Source organism: Pteropus medius, unplaced genomic scaffold (genome assembly GCF_902729225.1).
Source record: "Pteropus medius unplaced genomic scaffold, Ma_sr-lr_union100, whole genome shotgun sequence".
NCBI classification, from domain to species: domain Eukaryota; kingdom Metazoa; phylum Chordata; class Mammalia; order Chiroptera; family Pteropodidae; genus Pteropus; species Pteropus medius.
This window is the reverse complement of record NW_024349800.1, coordinates 2,249,819-2,270,035: the sequence shown is the minus strand read 5'-3', so window position 1 is coordinate 2,270,035 and position 20,217 is coordinate 2,249,819. Positions and strand designations below refer to the sequence as shown.

Here is a 20,217-nt window from a genome sequence, read left to right as displayed (position 1 = left end):
CAAGAGGCTTATAGAATTAATGATGAAACAAGCCCCACATGTGCCAATGGCAACTGATGAGATGACTGACAACATAAAAGATGTCCTCGGGAAGTAACTGTATGAGAAAATCGAAATGAATGGTTCAGACAGAACATTCTATGGCTCTCAGATAATCCCTGAAGGAAAGGCCTTAGAACTAGGCCTTAAAGGGTGGGATTTTGTTGCATGGAAAGCATAGAAGAAAACATTCCAAGTGAGTGAAGATGGAACGTGCACAGATGTAGAGGCAGGAATGCAAATGACCTGGGAAGAGCTGCCACCATTTCCAGGTTTCAGCAGCCTTATTTTCCTGTCATTGAAGAGAAATACATAAAAGGATAGGTAATGGCCATTCATCATTTTCATTTTTGTGCTTCTTGTTAGGCTTTTCAAATAAATAAATTGGGGAATCAGGAACAAAAAATATCCTTTCTCGATATAAAGGTGGTCAAATATATGGTGATGGAAGGAGACTAGACTTTGGGTGGTGAGCACACAATGGATATGCAGATGTGTTACAGAGTTGTACACCTGAAACTTATCTGATGTTCTTAACTAACGTTACCCCATTACATTTAATTCAAAAATTTAAAAGTCCTTTCTCAGATCACGTATACACATTTTGGTTTTGGAAAATACAGTCGATATTGTCAGAGAGATCAGAAAAGACCCCCTGACCACTCAGTCACTCACTTATCCATTTGGTAGATGGGATAGGAAAGCCTCAGAGAGGTGAAACTACAAGCCCAAGAATACACAGCTGATCAGCCCCAGAGCCAGGATCCCATGATCTCCAGCTTCCAGTACATGGCCTCAGATTCCCTAGGGGGCAAAAATAGATAAATGAAGAAACCATATTCCTGCCTCAGAACTTCATCGACTGCCTTGAGAAGGTTTCTGTGAGCAGAGACGGGGATAAGGGGAAGGGCTGGACTGGCAGCTGACAGTGAATGCCAGCTGAGCAGGTCAAATTTTATCCTCTATATTGCAGGTCCATTTGCTCCTCTAATGAACTATAAGGAAGATGACTGAAGGGTCATGTAATCTGTTCTCGGACTCCTGATCCACTTGCGATAGCAGCCTATTATGGATTGAATTTTATCTTCCAAAAATTCACATGTTGAAGTCCTAACCCCAGGACCTCAGAGTGAGACCTTTTTTGAAAATAGGGTCTTTATAGAGGTAATCAAGTAAAGATGAGGTCGTTAGAGTGAGCCCTAATCCAACATGACTAGTGGCCTTATAAAAAGGGGAAGTTTGGACACACACACGCATACAGACGGGGAAAATGCTATGTGAAGATGAAGGCAGAGGTCGGGGTGATGTGCTTATAAGCCAAGGAATGCCAAAGATTGCCAGCAAACTGCCGGAAGCTAGGGAAAAAGCATGGAACAGTCTTCCTCACAGTCCTCAGAAGGAGCCAACCCTGCCAGCACCTTGATCTCAGACTTCTTGCCTCCAGAACTGTAAGACAACACGTTGTACTGTTAGGGCCACCCAGGTGTGACGCTTGTTACAGCAGCCCTGTGTACAGCGGTACACAGCCCAGATGCCCATTCTGCCCTTCTAGGTATGTCTCATGTGATCTCTCTGGTCTTGTCTCTACTCTTCACCCTGCTCCTCTGCCCTGAGGACACACTCACTTTCTCTTCTAGTTCTAGAAGGTGCCCATGCTCATGGAGCCTTTACACTTACTGCTGCAAATGCTCTCCCTTATCCTTGTGTCATGTTGAAATCTACACATCCTTTGGTTCCAACTCATCCTTCTGGGCACTTTTTACCTATTCAACTGACTGTGTACCCAGCCCTACCTGGTCATAAAGACACAGTGGTGAACAGAACAGATGTAAGCTAGAGAAAGATCAAAGACTAGAAACAAAAAATGATTAGGACAAAGTTCAGGCATGGTAGTGCTGTAATGACAATAAAATAGGGTGATGTATTAGAGATTCAAGGGCCTCTGGGGATCAGGGAAGGCTCAGCTAGGAGAAACATCTCAGCTAAGATCTCAGTGACAAGGACCAGCATGGTGAACTGACTCCCACCTCCACCTTCCCAAGGCGACGTAACAACCCATTACAGACACTTGAGGCATGATCCATTTTTTCTTCAAAGCCCCTATCACTGTTGTAATTTCCTATCTATTTATGTGATTATTTGCTTGTCACCTGCGACCCCCACTGGACTGTACGTTCCTTGAATTATGGAGTGTTGCTCATTGTACCACTGCCTGGCACAAAAGACGGCACTCAGTTAAAATTTGTGGAATTAATGATTCCTGCTCCAATCTAGGACAGTGAATTCCAAATCCTGCTTGGGACGGCTTAGGTAGCCAGAGGTTTACCACAACTTTTGGGCCCTGGAATTAATTAAGGAAGCACTTTTCAGTGGCAGATTTGCTGGCAGCTGCCCAAGCAAGCCCAGTGTAAAACCCGCGAACATTCTGGAAGGGAGCAGGAAGCCAGAGTCTGCCACTGAACATCCTGGGGACGATATCAGCTGCAGGAACTCACATCCCTCCCTGAGGGACCATGATCCCAGGGCAGTATATTTGGATTCATCTGCGAAGTGGGGCTCTGTAGGACTGGAAATGGGTTCTGTTTGCTAAGCGGAATTTTCCGGCCCCCAGCTGAGAAGCTGGAGAAGCTGGCTCATTGCTAATTTCATTCTCCTAACTCACCACTTTGGCAAGGCCCCACTCTTCTAGCTGCAGTCTCTTGGAGCCTCAGACCCAGTTCCCCTAGCCAAAGAAAGAAAGCTGTGACTCACCAGAAATTTTCATTTGCTATTTTCTGGCAAAAAAAAAAAAATGTATGTATATATATAAGAAAGTTCTCACATTATGCCTTAGCTCAGCAGCTTCCACCTGCTGTATAGATGCTAGGATGCTAGTTTGGAAAGAGCAAGCCTGCTCGAGATGTGCCTCAGAGGAGAGAACACAGGTCCAGGTTCATTTTGACATCCTCCAAAAGTGCAACTGCAGCCGGCAAAAATGGCTGTTGGCATGGAGAGCTGGCTCTCAGGTCCAAGGAACTCCACTTTCAAAAGGGACAAGTAACCCTCTGAAATGGAAGGATGTTCTGAAAACTGAAGGTCCCCAAAGGCTAGTGTTCAGCTCTGCCACCTATGGCCCGCGTGCTTTTTTCCAAGGTCCCAGAACGATCAAGATGGCCAGCAAGTGATCAATGTGCTGGCCAGAGCCTGCGAAACCCTGCACCTGCCCCTTCTTCCGCCTTTCTTCATCCTGAGCTCTAGCCACACTGGCCTTTATTCAGTTTCTTAAATGCACCGAGCTCCCTGCCTTCCAGCAAGCCTTTGCCTGTTTTGTTCCCTCTGCCTGGGACCCTCTACCCCTGAGTCCACTCTCCTGACCTGCTTTGCCCAGCTTCCTCTAACTCTTCCTTTAGAGCATTGCCAAAAGACCCCTTCCTCAGGGACGTTTTAGTAACCCCTGAAATCAGGACAGGCCCCCTTGTTATGGGCTCTCATGGCACCATGCCCTCATCTGTAGCATTTTCTACTGTTGTAACTTCACATACATTTGCCAGACTCTCTGGGGGTTATCATCTCCCCCACTAGACTGTGAGCTCCATGTCAGCCTTCATGTTTGTCTCTCTAGCCCAGGTGTTGCCATTTGGATGTTCCATATGCCCTTTAGACTTGCCACATTCAAACAGAACTCATTGTCCTCCCTCCCTGCCCCTCCACTGACCTGCTTCTCCTCATCTCAGTAAACATCACCTCCGTTCTCCCAGGGGCACAACCTGGGTAACTTGGGAATGGTCCTGGACATCTTTTTCTCCCTCCCAACCCCAATCCGAACCCCATTCAATCTCTAGTCCAGTCAGTTTTCCACCTAAGTATATCCTGAATCCCTTACCTTCTTCCTTGGGCCCCTGGAGCCCATCTTTTCCATGGTAGCCAAAGTGAGAGTTTAAAAATGCAATTTTACCCTTTCACTCGCCTACCCCAAACCCTCTGATGGCTCTCCACCGACTTCAGGAAAAAACTCTAATGGGACTTAAAGGACCTTGGCTATGTGGCCTCTGCCTAATTCTCCAACCTCGTTTATCACTCCCACCCGCACCGCAGAGCCCCATGCTCAAGCCCCGCTCAGCTGTGTTCAGCTCACCAACGTGTTCTCTCCAGCCTCCCTCTGGGCTTTCGTTCATCACATTTCTCCCCCTAGAAAGCTCTGCCCTATAAAACTCCATTCCAGCCTTTAGTTCTCAGTCTAGATTATGCTTCCTCCAGGTCTACCTCACCACCACCTCCTCTGTTCCACAGCTTCCTTCTCACCACTGCATTTACGAGGCTGTATCTTTGTCTTCTGTTTCCTTGTGTGTCTTCCTCACTCAAGTGGAAGGCTTGTGGGAGCAGGGTCTTGCTTTCTCTGGTCACTGCTGCATCCATAGCATCCAGCTATGCCTGGCACATATACACAGACAGTGCTTGAGTGAAAGCCCAAGTGAACCAAGACCTTCATCTACCCAGCAGCCACTCGCTTTAATTTGACAAGTTCTTGGTTACTTTCAGGTAACTTTCTCCTCTTTGCCTCCATTCATTCTGCCTCCCCCTGTAATTCCATCTAAGGCTGCATTGCCTCCTGCCCACAGCTGCTCACAAGGAAAGCTCTGTCCTTTCTGCTCTTTCTCTTATTTAATCTCTGTGGCCAGGTGACGTAAATAATGGTCCCCAAGCCATCCCAGCACTTCTGTACTCTTTCTGATCTCCTCCCCAACCCCTGAAACTCACCTTCTCACTGTAATTTCCATAAATTTTGCCCATTTAATTCCCCGATGCAATTCAGTTCTTGCATCCCAGGCTGAGCTGAGGCCCTGAAGTAATTTAGGGAACAGCTCAATTATCTCATCTCTCCTTTACTCTAATCTTTTCATTTCTATCGCCACCTAGGAAGCAGTGAAAAATGGGATATGTAAAGTATTTTCTGCCCAAACCTATTTCTCTCCTTGCAGTTCTTATCCCAGTTCATGTCATCAGCATCCACCCAGTTACCTGAGATCTGAACCTCAGAATCACCATCCACCCCTCCCACCTCCCTCCTCTCAATTTCCAGGACGTCTCCAAGATTATCTGCTCTCTTGTTGAGGAGTCTCTCAAGTCTAGCCTTCCCTGGCCACTACCCAGGCCCTCATCATCTCTATTCCTTCAGACTCGGGTCACCTCCTGACTGGTGCTCTTGTCTCCAGCCCCATGCCTATGCCCACACCCATCCACCCATCCATAATATACTCATGTAGTCATCCATCCATCCACCTATCTACCCATTCATCTACCCATCTATATACATTTATCCACCCATCCATCTACTTACCTACTAATCCATTCATCCATCTATCCATCCATCTGTCCACCCTTCCAGCTATCCATCAATCTATCCATCTACCCATCCATTTATCCACTCATCCATTCATCCATTTATCCATCCATCCATCTGCCCATTCATATACCCATCCATCTATCCATCTATCCTCCAGTCTGCCCTCAGTGACCTTCCTAAGACACACATTGGTTAGATTATACCTCTGCTTAAATAATTTCCATGACTCTTCACTGCCTACTGTAGGCATTCTTAATCGTGGGTGCACATTTGACTCTTCTAGAGAATATTTAAAAAAATGCCAATACCAAGGCTCTACCCTCAGAGATTCTGACTTAATTGGTTCTGGATAGGGCCTGGATCTTGGTGTTTTTTAAAAGCTCCCAGGTGATTCTAGTGTGCAAACCAGGTCGAGAACCATGTGGCCTAGAGGATAAAGTCCCAGCTTATTGGTCAGGCATTCAGTGCCTCCTAACCCTTCAGTCAAGCCCTTAACCTGTCTCTCCAGTCTCATGTCTTACCAGTACTCCCTACCACATTTGGAATTCTAGCTCTACTGTACTACTTTTCTATCTTTATACCCATAGTTCCCTCTGCTTACAATTCCTTCTTTCTCTGCCCCACCCCTGTCTATTTGGAAAACTCCTACCCATTCTTCAAGACCCAGTGCGAACGCAGCCTTTTGTCATGGGTCTCTCTTCCATAGCATCTCCTGTGTGTCATCTTCTATGCTGCTGGGCACTAGATGTGGTGACTAAAACAGAAACAGCTCCTGCTCTGAAAGAACTTACAACAGGGTGAGAGGTGGGGGATGGAAGCTCCTTAAATCAGATGTTCTCAAACTTGAGCATGGAGCAGAATCACCTATAGCGCTGGCTAAAACATAGACGCTGGGCCCACCCCTAAAGTGTCTTATTAAGTGGTCTGGGGTGGCCCAATAAGCTCCCAACTTATTGATGCTGCTAGTCGGGACTACACTTCGAGGACCCACGCCTTAGAGTGTGGTCACAGGCATACTCCTCTCTGGGGAGGTATCAATTAAACTGAGACCTAGAGGAAAAGAAGGAGGCAGTCAGAGGAGAGCAGGACTAACACATTCCAGATGGAGGGAACAGCGTGAGAGAAGGCTGCAGGTGGGAAAGAGCCTGGCATGAAAGCAAAAGGAGACTGTGTGCCCGGGACATGGAGGGCACAGGAGGGGAGTGGCACCTTCTCCAGCTTCTCAGGCAGAACGGATGCTTTGTCACCTTCTGTTATAATTCTTTTCTTCCGCCTCAGCCACTTGACAAGGAGCCCCTCCAAGGCAGGCCCGTGTTATGGTCCCCTATAGTCCACCTGCGACCTGACACAGAGTAAATGTTGATGGATTTGGGCTGGGTGATTGAATTTTAGTGTTCTGGCTTTTTCTCTGGGTTATAAGCAAAGGAGAAATCTGTTTGCTTCTCCTATCACAGCATGTCTCCTTCCTTTTCCTCAGAGAGTTTCTAATACATTTATCCTCTAAACCAAATTCCCTTCTCCCCAATTCCTGCTGCCTAGACAGATTTTTGCCTGTTTGGTGACAGAAAGACAATTCCTCTAAGTCAGGTGGCCCCTCCTCCCCTACCCTTTCCAAGCCCAGGGTTGGGTGAGGTGAGGGTGGGGTACTGTGAGTGCCCAGAGGCCCATGGGGCTGCACCGTCCAGCACTTGCACTTGGCTTTTGGAGGACGATGTGGTCATAGTGAGAGTCAGCAAAATTCCCTTCCTCAAAAATGCTGACAGTGGGAGGCTGAGAGGTAACTGTGGCCAGCCCTCGGAGGTGGCCTACCCGTAGGGCACAGGTGGAGGAAGGCAGGCCTGGGGGACCTTGAGCCGACCACCCTCAAGTGGAGGATGGGCCTCTCCCCCTACATCCTGCCTTTCCAGTATCTCCTTCCCACCCTGGAAAGCAGAGTAAGGGAAGAGTCAGCGACAGAGGGCAAGATGGCCACATGGGATTATGAGTTTGATTTTAGTTTCTAATTGCCCTTCCCTCTTTCTTCCTGGAGAATATGATATATACACCCTTTACTGGGGCTAACAGAGGGGTCTTTGGTAAAGTACAGACAGAGATCTATTCCCTCATTTCATTTTTCAGAAACATCCCATTTCTCAAGCTTTGGGAAACAATAGTATAGTGATCGATGGCTCTCAGACTTCAGCCTGAATCAGCATCCCCTGGAAGGCTGGTTAAAATCCAGATTGCTGGGCTCACCCCTAGAGTTTCTGATTTAGCAGATCTGGAGTGGGGCTCGAGAATCTGGGATCTAACAAGATCCCAGGCAATGCTGCTGCTGTTGATCTGAGGACCACACTTTGAGAACACCCCATTTTTTTTAGCATAATGCCCAGCTAGAAGATGCTAAGAATCTATCAGTCATTACAGGACAAGGATTTATTTGTCCTACATGTACTTTACTCAAAGCAGCTTTCCTTAACCCTTCCTCCCAAATACAGAACCGTAAACCCTTCAGGACTCCAGCTCCATTGAAGGGCAAAGGAACGGGTTTCCAAGAGGCCAAGAGACAAAAACTGACCCTGGGAGAGTATAGAAGGGTTAAGAGCCTGAGGGGACCCCAGGAGTTGGGAGAGGCAGGGAAGGGGAAGAGAAGGGTCCACCTTTTGTTCTTTCCAATGCGTAGTTCTAGAACTCATACAAGTATTTCAAACATAATTGGTTTAGTATTTCTTAGCCCTGGGGAAGGCAGCCTCTTCCCGGAAGGGAGAGATGCATGTAGCAAATGCCACATGCAGTGGGAGAGTAGACAGGATAGAACTTAGAGTCAAAGACCTGGGTTTTGGCCCCAGCACTGCTCTGAGACCTTGGGAGGATGACTTCAGCTCTTACGGTATCCATTTCCTCAGCTGTAAATGTGTTAGAATAAAATTCAGCCTGGAAGGGCCCCATGAAGGTCTAAAGAACCATGGTGACACTGTAGAACACGGTCTGGATGATAGTTCCAATGAAGCCAACCTGAGCTGTCTTGGTTTCCACAGGAAAGACCAGTACCTGCTCTCGCCCGTGAACTGCTGGTATCTGGTCCTGCATCAGACCAGGCGGGAAAGCCGAGACCATGCCACCCTCAATGACATCTTCATGAACAATGTCATCGTCCGCCTCTCACAGATCAGTGAGGATGTCATCAGACTCTTCAAAAAGGTGGGCAAGTGGACCACCTGACCTGCCCAGGTCTCTTCCCCAGGCTGGCTGTGGCAGCACTGTGCCAGCCAGGATGGAATGTAGTTTGGGGAATGTGGGACCAGGAGGGCAGGTATGGTGAAGGGTACAAGGGCCCGACGGCTAGACTTGGCGTCCCAGACCCTGAGTTTCAATCCTGCATATGGCTGCTGGTTTCAGCCATTTTTGCAACTGCCACAAAGATAACCTTTGCATGGTTAGGTAAGCAGTACACATTCATTGTAGGAAATTTGGAAAAATGGACATAAGCACACACATAAAAATTAAAATCACCTGAAATGTTATCACTCAGCAGTAATCACTTTGGTGCCATAGGTATTTCTTTATATGTACATATGCAAATACATTTTCTCTGAGTCCTCATATTTTTACATTTTCCAGTGTACATATGCACTTTTCCCAAGTGAAGTCAGGCTGCATATATGATTTTACTATCTGCTTATGTCACTTAAACATTATATAACACTTCAGAATTTTCCCATGTCAAAAAATATATTTCTATAACATTTTTGAATGATTACATAGGTTTTATTATGTAGATGAACCCTAATTTATTTAACCAATCTCTTATTGTTGAACACTTAGCTTATTACATTCTTTTACTCTTATAAATAATGCTGCTGTGAGCGACGTTGTGTATATATCTTTGTCACATTCACGGCTATTCCTTTAAGATCAGTGTCTACAACAGGAATTTTAGGGTTATAAGTTTGCTTATTTTTAAGTCTTTTAACAGACTGCTGGGTTGCTTTCAGAAAGGTTTTACCCATATAAATGCCCAGAAGCCAAATGTGGAGGGAGCAGTCACGTTTTATGCCCCTGAGGTCTCTGTCTCCCGCAAGTCCCTTACATAGTGTCTGGCAGATACTAGGTGCCGCATAATGTCTGTAGAACTGAACTCACTTCTGTGAAATTCATTCAGTTTCCTCCTCTGTAAAATGAGCAGGTCATTTATCTTCCGTGAGCCTCATCCTCTCTGTCTCACAAATGGGGTTAAGATCCACTACTTCCCAGTAGCAGTGCAAGGGTGAAATGAATCGGTGCTTGTGAAGGAGGGAGGTGTTACTGAGAAGTGGTTCAGGGAGGATGTGGCCTTCTGGTCCAGAATTCTTGAAATTCCTGGGTTCATAATCATGGTTCCATCATTAGCTTTCCATCATTAGTCTTTGGGCTTGTTCCTTAAACGCTCTGTGCCTCGGTTTCCTCATTTGTGACATAAGGATAGAAATCTCCACAGGACTGTTGGGAGGATTAAGAGGGTTCTTAATCTCAAGTAGCATGGAGTAGCTCCTGGCACTAAGTGCTCAGGAAAGCTGGCTATTGTTATAGGAATGTAAGAGGCTATTACTACAAAAATAATCCATCTCATCTGTCCTTGTCAGGTGCCAGTTTTAGGGATTAGGTGACCTGGGATTGCTAGAAGCACAAGGAAGATGACTAGTCAATTTGAAATATAATAATCTCTCCATGGTCTGTATTTCAATCATTCACTCTGAAGACAACTTCTATAGTAAAATTTTAATTGCAAGCTAGTTCCCTCCCTCCTCACAATATGTTCTGGTCTACTCCTGGGGCTGTGTTTATGAAACATAGTCTAAGTTTAATATTTGCATAAGCTAACATATTAAGGAAGGTAAATATAGTGCAGTGTAAAAAAAAAAAAAAATCGCACAGTGCTTTGCAAAGCCAAACTGAAGTGATTCAGGTCACTTGGTCCCATCACAAGCCTCTTCCTGCTGCCTCTGTCACATCTTTTTTTCTGGGTGGGAGTGACTCACAGACAAAGGGTCATGAAAGCCTTTAGGAAATGAAGGGTCTTTTTCTGAGCTGAGCCGGGGGACAAGTGAGATAAATCTTTTCAGTTCTCATTTAGGCTGACAGCAGCCTCACTTGTGATGGAGGTTAACAGGGTGGAAAATAATGAAAAAATGTCTACAGCTGAGCTCCTGGCTGCCTTGTTACCAGGCCTGTGCCTATGGAACAAAGGAAACAACCCAGCCCCTGTGGGCTGGGAGAGAGATGGGAACAGGGCCTGGCTGGCTGATTTAGTACAGCACAGCCCCTTTTTGTCACATCAGTTATAGATAATCTTGGCACTGAGACTGCATTCCTTATGTAATAATAATTCCTATAGTCCCCAAAATGACTGCAAGGGCTGGTTTCTGGTCAGACTGGGAGCTCCTCACTCACTCATTTTCCGGATGAGGAGGTAAAGCCTGAGAAGCTGCAAGAACTCAGACTTGGTGACTTTGAGCCCATTGTCATCACCAGCAGGAGGCAGTGTGGCTGGGCTATTGAAGTCTGTCTCGGAACTGCCCCTCACTGACTGTGTGACCCTGGGCAAGTCTCTCTGAGCCTCAGTTTTCTCATCTGGACAATGGAGATGATGACAATGCCTATGTCAGGGGCCTACTTTGAAGAGCAGATGTAGGCCAAGTGGCCAGCACAGGCCTGGCATCCAGTAGATGCTCCTTAAATGGTGGCTCGCCAGTGATCTATTAGAATGGAGCGCCCTCCCCATTTCTAAGATAGGGTGCTAGTACTTGGAGTGGTGTACTTTTACCACCCTGCCACGTCATGCTCTGGCGGCCATCCGCAGGAGGCGGGAGTGGTTTCCAGGCCATGTGTCCTTCCTGGGCTCAGGCCTAGGGCAGCTGCTTTGTCTGCCAGCTTCTCACTAAGGCAAGATGCTATTTGACTTAATAACTTAGCTTTTTATGATTCTCCATTTTCCCTTTTGCAGGAATCTATTCTTATGACTAGAGACAGCACTTCAAATTCCAGAAGCCATTCTAGGATTCATCTGGGCAAATGGACTTAGGCATGCAGGTGGCCTTTGCTTTAAGTGTGAGGTGTGGACCCACCATAGCAGAATGGAACTGGATAAGATCTTAGAGGCCACTGTAAGGATCAGGATTCTCATGGTTGCAAACAGCAGAAACCCAGTTCAGCTGGCTTGAGGGAAGAAAGAGAACTTACCAGCTCTTGGAGCCAAGCCTGGCTTCAGGCATAGGGGTGCTTCAAGGGTACAAAAGAATTCAGTCTCTCTGTAGCTCTGCTCCAATTTTCCCCCTTTTGCGGGAGCAATGAAGGGCCTTTTTGTAGTCAGTCATTCTCCATATGATGACCAAATGGCCCTTGGAAGCTCCTGGCTTACATCCTATCTGTTTCAAGTTTGGTGGAAAGTGAGAGCTCCCTTTTCCCAGAATTGGGTCTTATGGACTCTGATTGGCACAGTGTGGGTCATGTGAGCACTCCTGACTCTGCACCTGTGACTGAGGGATGCACTGTAGACTGACCAGGCCTGGGAAACATACCCACCCCTGAGGCCAGGTGTACACTCAAATCCACCTAACACATGGGACAGAGAATGGGTGAGGGTGGTTCCCCAGGAATAACTGGGGTGCTCTTACAAGAAGAAGGGTGAAATAAATCAATAGATGTCCCCATGAGGCTTTCTATTCTAGCCCTTTTATCATCCTTTGTAGGAATGATCCTCCCTCTGCTAGATCTTCCTTGATAAAGAGCATTCAGTATCTCTCAGGACAGCTTAATCCATCTGGGGACCATCATAATCAACAGAAAATTCTCCTCCATGTTGAAGTGAAATCTTAGTGTTTCTAGTCACTGGACCTGGTCATACCCTTGAGGGCCACATAGCTCAAATTGTATGGAAATCTGTCGATTGCTTGAAGACAGAAATTATGATCACCCACCCAGGTCTTCCCCACCTCTGGATAAACATTCCAGGTTCGTTCACTTGTCTCCCTGTGATTTGGCTTTGTATTTTCTCCCCACCTAGGTCACTCTCTCTGGGTCTTCTCTGGCCCATAGGAGTGAATATTCAGGACCATTCAGAATACTCTATTCTGGTCAGCTAAGAGTATAGCAGGGCTATGTGACTCTTTATTTCTAATAATGAAATTGGTGAAAGCGTTTGCCTTTTTCATGATAGTCTCATCACATGGTTGACTCACTCCGAACTCTCGGCTCAAATCTCCAGGTATTTTTGTATCAACTGTTTTTTAATCCGTCCTATGAATTCTGGACTTATGTTTCTTTATATTTGCCCCTTTAAAACTTTATTTTATTAGATTCTGATCAAATGGGATCAGTGTCCTTATATAAGTGGTTTTTTTAAGCAGCAATAGGGTAACTTTTTCAAGAGGTCTTAATTTTTCCTTTGCGGAAAAGCCTGTTTTATAACTTCTCCATGCCTTCCTCCTTGGTGTACCTTCTTTCACATGTCAATTCCTTGGCCCTGTGTTTGATTTTTCTCTCCTTTCTTAGTGGAGAGGTGGAAAGTGGTGAAGAGAATTGAGAATGAGATATAATCAAGGTGACCCTTGAGTTGGGTGTTGAAGGATGAATAGGAGTCTACCAAGTAGGCAGTTGGGAGTTCAGCATTAGGAGAAAGGCAAGAGCACAGTGGGCATAGTATATCGTGATGGAGGTCCGAGGCAACTCAGAATGGAGGCTGCAAAATGGTGGTCCACAGCTCAGTTTGGTTCTCAAAGGTAATCTGCTCGGCCCTCACTATGTTAAGAAAATTAAATCGACATTTTAAAATCGTGGGATTTCACATAAAAATCAGGATTTTGTGTTTCTCTTGAAAAATCAGAAGCTCTGCCAATACCAGATCCACATGGGTTCATGCTTGGCAGTAGTTTGCTGGAGGTGAGTAGCTGCTGGCCCCTTCAGTTGGGGCACACGCTCTCCATCGCTCCACAGTGCCTGCTCTTGTCCAGTATATAATACCTATTTGGCTCCTTTATTTTTGTCTCCCTGGCCCTTTATACATTTATACGTTTGTGGCCTCCTCATCTTTAAACATTATCTACCAGTGGTTGTTTTGTAAATTTAATCCATAGCCCTGAATAAAATAAAATTCTAGTCAGAATCACTGGGAGGGCTTGCTGGGCCTCACCCACGTGGTCTCTGATTCAGTAGGTGGGAATGAAGCCGGAGAATCTGCATTTCTAACAAGTTCTCAGGCGATGTTGATGCTCCTGGTCTGGGAACCGCACATGGAGAATGACATACCTAGTTCATCTTCCTTGTTTTCCACGTGAAGTAACTGAGGCTCCTCTCTGGTAAGCACAAAATCTGGCCCCAAATGCAGGTTTTGGACTCCAGGTCTGGTACTAAATCTACTGCCCGCTGTGGTGCACCAGTGGGAGGTTTCATCTGCATCCTGCTTGCTCTCCTTTCTCACCCCGACCTGTTTTGAGACTGGGCACTGAAGCCCATTTCATTTCCAGCCTCAGCTTCCTTAACAATAGCTACCCATTATTCTGTGCTTTGATGCCTGCAGAATTTAATTACTTGCTGGGTAGTGAAGTGAATTTGATTGTTGGAAGCTGCGGTGTTCTGGAGGAAGCACTAATGAGGAGAGACTCTTAGCAAAGAAGAGAGGGCATTTGGGGGGCTTGTGTCTGAAAGCAGCCATTCACTGTGTGGCAATAGGGCTTGATCTTCAGTGAGCTTTTTCGTTCCCGCCTCGAAGATGTCCGTCACATTTCATAAATAAATCAGGGCTTTTGTGTGCAGTAATTGCTTTGCTTTGTAACCAGGATCAAAAGCACCAATGGCCTTGGATTCAAAGCCAAGTTTATTTTTTTATTATTGAGTTGAAGGAGAGAGTTGAGGGTTTGCATGCTAGAGGGTCCAGCTATGAGGCCTGCATGGAGTGAGAGAGAGAGAGAGAGAGAGAAAGAGAGAGAAGGTGGGAGAGAGGACGAGAGAGAGCGAACAAAGTAGGCAAATTGCCAAGGCATGAGGGACCTCCAGCCAGTCTCCACCGTCTCCCAGGGAGATGAAGTCGTGAACACTCACTCTGGTAGTACAGCCTGCTGAGCTGGTCACCATCGGGCATTCTCAACCCATTCAATAAACATATATTAATACTATCATGACAGTAGGTAAACAATAATATAGACAACAAACAATTAGTGAATTCTTACTGTGTGCCAGGTCTGAGCTAAACATTTTATAGACATTTAATTCTTAAAGCCTTAGAGGAAGATGCTGTCATTAACCTAGTTTTACAGATGAGGAAACCGATGCTGATAAAGGTGGAGCTGAGATTTGAATCTAGATTTGTCTTACTCCAGAGCCCAGTGGTAAGGACAGGCACGAAAGAAGGCAGAGAAATGAGTCAAACATGATGCCCTCTCTCAAAGAGCTCACAGTGTAGAATGGAAGTGAAGACAGATGTGTGGCAGTGATTAAAATATAGGAAGAGGGAAATTGTTTCAGTGGGAGGAGGGCTTCCAACCTGGGCTGAATTTGGGGAAGGTTTTATGTTCTGGGGAAGCAGCATTTGAAGTGAGCCTAGGAGGATTAGGATCTATTCCAGCCTGGGTTCCCCAGAATGTAGACTCTAAGACAGTGATTATGATGCAGGAGTATATTAGCGAACGCTCTTGGGGTCCCTACCTCTAGAAGGAAAGAGAGAGAAGCAGGAGTCAGCCAATGGAGAAGTTGGGTCGTGGTGCAGTTGTAACTAAGGCCTCAACTGACTCCTGAGAATGTCTGCTGGCAGCACTCCCCATAGCCAAGGGAACAAGTCCTCTAGTCCTAAAAGGGATCTGGATGGTGTCTCACAATGTCCACAGCAGATATTCAGAGATTTGGGAAAAGTGAGATGCAGAATTCCAGACTAAAGAAAAAGCTGATGGGCAGAGAAGTCTGGGTCCTGTATCGTGAACAGGTAGGCTGGCATTACAGTCTAGCGTGGTGGTTAGGGTTACCAGACAGACTCTCTGGCCCAATCCCTGTTCTGCCACTTCCAGGCCGTGTGAGCTCAGCCTAATCCCTCTATCCTCTGAGTTATGTCATTTTCAAAATGGAGCTAATAATAACCTTCATGGGGTTGTTCTAAGGATTAAAAAAGGATTTAAAAAATCCCTACCTGGTACAAAGTAAGTAATCAATAAATATTAGCTATTACTGGGGATGGTTATTTAAGGGACTATGAGAAAGAACATAGTGAGAATTAAGATTGAAGATGGGATGAAGGACTATTTTATTCAGGGCCATAGGTTAAATAAAGGATCTGAAGTAAGAAAATGTGCTCAGGAAATAGATGAGTGATTAGCTATAAGTGATGGTGGTCTTGTCTCTTCTTTGATAACCTCTTATTTCTTTTCCTTGCCTTATATCGGTCAGGACCTTCATCTAGTACGATGTGAAGGGAAATGGGAAAGAAGTGGCATTCTTGACTTTTAAAAGGCATGCTTCTAACTTTTTACCATTGAAGATACAAATGCCTAGTAAATTAGGAATAAATAGGAACTTCCTTAGCCTGACAAAGGGTATTTACCAAAAACCAACAGCAAACATCAAACTGCTGCTGAAGAGAGTTCACCAAGATGGCCGGTTACAAGATCACCGTACAAAATTAATAATGTTCCTGTTTCTCTGCCACATTCAATTAGAAAATGTAATTTAAAAATGCATACATTTGAAAACAAGAATGATTGAAAATTAATGCCATTAATGTTACAAATTAGCTACATCCTAGAAGATTTGGTAAGTAATGCTTTCATTGTCATTCAGATATAAATATTTCACAGTTTCCATTACAATTTCTTCTTTGCCCCATGAATTATTCAGAATTATGTTTATTTTAGTTTCAGAGATTTTTTTTTAAAGCTTTTACTTGCCTTTAATTTCTAACCTTATTTCACCATAATAAGAAAATAAGATCTGTAAGTTGTATTTTTTGGTATTCGTTGGAGCATTTGCCTTGTCAGACTATCAAGGTTTCCCTAAAGTGATAGTGAATAAAGCAGGTGGTGTTAGAGCGGTGCTAGGTAAATTGACCGACAGGACAGATCAGAGCCAGAAATGGCCCTCCACTCGTGGGAACACAGTGGTGCGTTACAGATGGGGGCAAAGGATTTAGTCAGTGGGGCCGTTTCCATTGGCTGGTTGTCCTTCTCTTATTATCTTTAGAAACCGATTTTATATACACACCTTTTTTTTCCCCCTCTTTAATTCCCCCGCCTCACTTTCACCCCTGACCTATGGATGTTGCCGTTTCCCCTTAAGAACTGGATCTCTGAAGGTGGGGCATCTTCTCCCACACACTCGTGGTGTGCACCCGGGGCCTGGCACACCTGGGGTATGATCTGTGGCTCCACCTGGGGTGCGAACCCAGGACCTTCTGCGTGTAAAGCAGACGTGCTAACCACTATACTATGGAGCCACCCCCTCTACACATATTTTTTTATATGGAAAAAATAAGATCACCGTAGTTCACAAAAATATGTTCAAAATGGATTGAAGTGCTAAAGGTAAAAAGCAAAACTTTAAAACTTGTGGAAGAAAATGTAGATTATATTTAAAAGCTGGGGGTAGGAAAAGAAACATAAAAATAATGTTTTTCTGCTTAAAAAATAAAAAAGCACAAACCATAAAGAAAATACTGAGAAATTTCATTATATAAAACTAAAACATTATCTTCCTACAACAACAACAGCTAATAAGAAAAAATACAAACAAGAAAAGAAGATACTTGGCATGCACAGAATTAATAAAAGCTTAATTCTCTGCATATAAAATCAACTCCTGCAAATTAATAAGGGCAAACAATCCAATAGAAACATGAGTAAAATATATAAATGGGTAAGTTATAGAAAATGATTTTTAAATGGTTAAAAATACAAGAATAGATGCTTATACTTACTGGTAATCAAGAGAAGGTAAAATAAAATGAGATAATTGGAGTCTTGCTGGATTGGTAAAACAATCCTAAATGTTGGCAAGAACATGGGACAGCAAGGTCTCTCATATCCTCTTAGTAAACGTGTAAATTTGTCCAGCCCCTTTAGAGAACAATTGGGCAGTATCTAGAAAGAGTGAAGGAAGATATACATACCCTGTGATCCAGCAATTTCACCTCTAAGTGTAACCTAAATATATTGTAGTGTATCTACATGCACTCAAAGTCTTGTATAAGGATATTTGCTGCAATAGTATTTGTAGTAAAGAAACAAGAAATTACTTAAATGTCCATCATGAAGAGAATGGTTAAATAAGCTATGGAGAGTCATGCAATGGATTATTATACAGTAGTTAAGATGTAAGAACTAGATCTACATGTAGCAATGTGGGCAAAACTTGAAAAAACATGTAGAGTGAAAAAAAAGCAAGGAACAGTATGATATTTTTATGCAATGTAAAACACATATTAATAGTGTATCTTGTTAGACACCTGTCTGACAGAACTATTAAAATGTGGACTGCAAAAGAATACACATCAGCTTCAGAATTGAGGGATGAAAGAAGAAGAAAGGAGACAACACTTCAGCTGTATCTATGACATTTTGCTTCTCAAGAGTAATTTTGAAGCAAAAATGAGAAAATCTTAATAGTTATCTAATTTGAGTCGCATGTTCATGGGCGTTTGTTATTGTTCCTTCTACAAATATTGAAGGTATTAAAGATTTTATATTTAGATATTTAAATATTGGTAACTGAAATTAAGAGATAAAAAAGGTTGAAGACAGATTGACGAGGCCCTTAGGTGTCAGAATGAGAGTCAGGGCTTTATTTTCTAGACATTGGAGAATTATTGTAGGTTCTCAAATAGGGGGTGATGTGATCACAGCCAGGTTTAAGGATAACTAATTTGGCATATTTGATGGCTTTGAAAAGAAATATACTGGACTCAAGGAGAGAAGTTACATATTATTGATACATAGACATTAATATACAGATTAGTGGTAGAAGGTAGTAGGAGCCTGGATCAGGGATCTTATAATGGAATAGAAAGAAAAGAAGGGATAGATGAATGAGTGGACAGGTGAGAGGATGAATGAGTGGATGTGTAGGTGCATGGATGGGTAAATGGATGGTTGGATGGATGGATGGATGGGCGGATGGGTAAATGGGCAGAAAGGTAATAAATGGATGGGCAGATACATGACTGCAGACATTTTTGAAATGCCAATGCAGTCCTCATTACATCCTGTTCACAAACAGTGCAAATGTAATTGAAGATCAAATTATAAAATGTCAAGGATTTTAAAGAGATGTCTCAGGTCAATGATTCATAATGTAATCAATAATGTTATTTTTGTTTTATTTTGTTTTGTTTTACGCCTACAGCACCTGGTCTTTCATCCAAGTACTAACCAGGCCAGACCCTGCTTAGCTTCCAAGATTAGATAAGATTAGGCGTGTTCAGGGTGGCATGGCCGTAGACTTCAATAATGTTTTGAATCCAATAAAAGCCAGACAACATCCATATTCACCTTGAAGATAATGTAAAGAGGGAGAAAATAGTTCAAAACTGAGTAGCCTCAGTTTGTGTAGATATTGTTTTTTTAGTAAGAGAGCTTTGTTATGCTCTCCAGAACACACAGACTCTCACCCACACCTGAACCTTTCATTCGTTGTCTGTAAGAGTCATAGCAAAAACAAACGAACAAACAAACCCCCAAACATAGGCCAGCACCATCCCAATAGTGGTGACAGAGTGGACTGGTTGAGAGAATCACATTTACTAGCTCTATGATCTTGGGCAAATCACTCACCCTCCCTGAGCCTCAGTGTCTAAATCTTTAAAATGGAGTTAATGATAGGCTCTCCCATAAAAGACTGATATTTGGCTTACATGAGATATTGTTTGTAAAGCAGTTATCAAACAATAGCTATTACTGTTGTTATTAATTAGAATGATAAGTATTATAATTGATACTAGTACTAAGCATTATTAACAATGATAAATATTATTAATAATAATATTTAGTATTATTAATAGAGATCTAGAAACTCCTAGCCTGACCACATCAGGTCACTTGTTCATAGCCATCCCAAGGTATCCTTGGACTTCCTCAGATCTGTCATTTTAAGCATTTCTGAAGATGAAGGCTTTCATCATAAACACGGACCCATAGAGATGCTGGGAGTGATTACAGGGGGCAGAGGGTGGTATTTATTGCCTTAATTCGTTGCTGGGATCCAGGGTAGGTATCTGTGGGGCCCACCACTCCTGAGAACCTATGAGTGGTTTTAGGGCCTTCCTGTTTCCTTGTAGCCCAGTATTCCAACCCCAGTAACAGGGGAAGAGTTTAGGGCTCAAGTCTGCATTTCAGCTTCTTGCAAAAACATGTAGATGACAGCATTTGGAGTTGCAGCAACAGGAGACATAAATTAGACATAAATTAGTTTGGGAAGGAGAGGTAAAGAAGGAAGATGTCCAGGAGCAGGGAAAGGAAGAAGATGGGAAGCGGGGGCGAGGGATAAGGAAGGAGTAGCAAAGGTCCAGATGGAAGGTGGGGCAGAGCGTAGGCTAACAAATTATTTGGAGGGAAGGGATGGTGACATGACAGAGCGCGGGCAGTCCAGTTATTGGCAAGCTAGGACACGGCCAGGAGAAACAGCCGGTTAGCTGTCCAAGTTGCTTGTTCAGGGATAAGCTGACTTTCCAGGACAGACTGGAGAAGCCCCCATCCCTCTGAGACATGATTTTAAAGCCTTTGCTTTGGAAATAAAAACACTTTGGGAGATGGCCAGTGCTTACATATACCAGATATTTAAATAGGAAACATCTGTGGGTCTCGAATTTTGTTATTTGATGAGAAAACAAGCTGGAGTGTAGAAAAGCAGTGGGATTTAGAACTACA

The 20,217-nt window shown here is 44.1% G+C and overlaps 1 protein-coding gene across 5 annotated transcripts in view; it reads left to right on the top strand.

Annotated features, from left to right (window-relative positions):
* Positions 1-20,217, top strand: part of SRGAP3 (SLIT-ROBO Rho GTPase activating protein 3) — a 239,674-nt gene that overhangs the window by 123,262 nt on the left and 96,195 nt on the right. For all 5 annotated transcript variants that reach the window (XR_005658157.1, XM_039886636.1, XM_039886638.1 and 2 more), the window contains one exon: positions 8,380-8,542. Coding sequence is in view for 4 of the 5 variants with exons in the window: in XM_039886636.1 (XP_039742570.1) it covers positions 8,380-8,542 (163 nt within the window). In the remaining variant the exon portion in view is untranslated. The remainder of the gene's footprint in view (positions 1-8,379; positions 8,543-20,217) is intronic.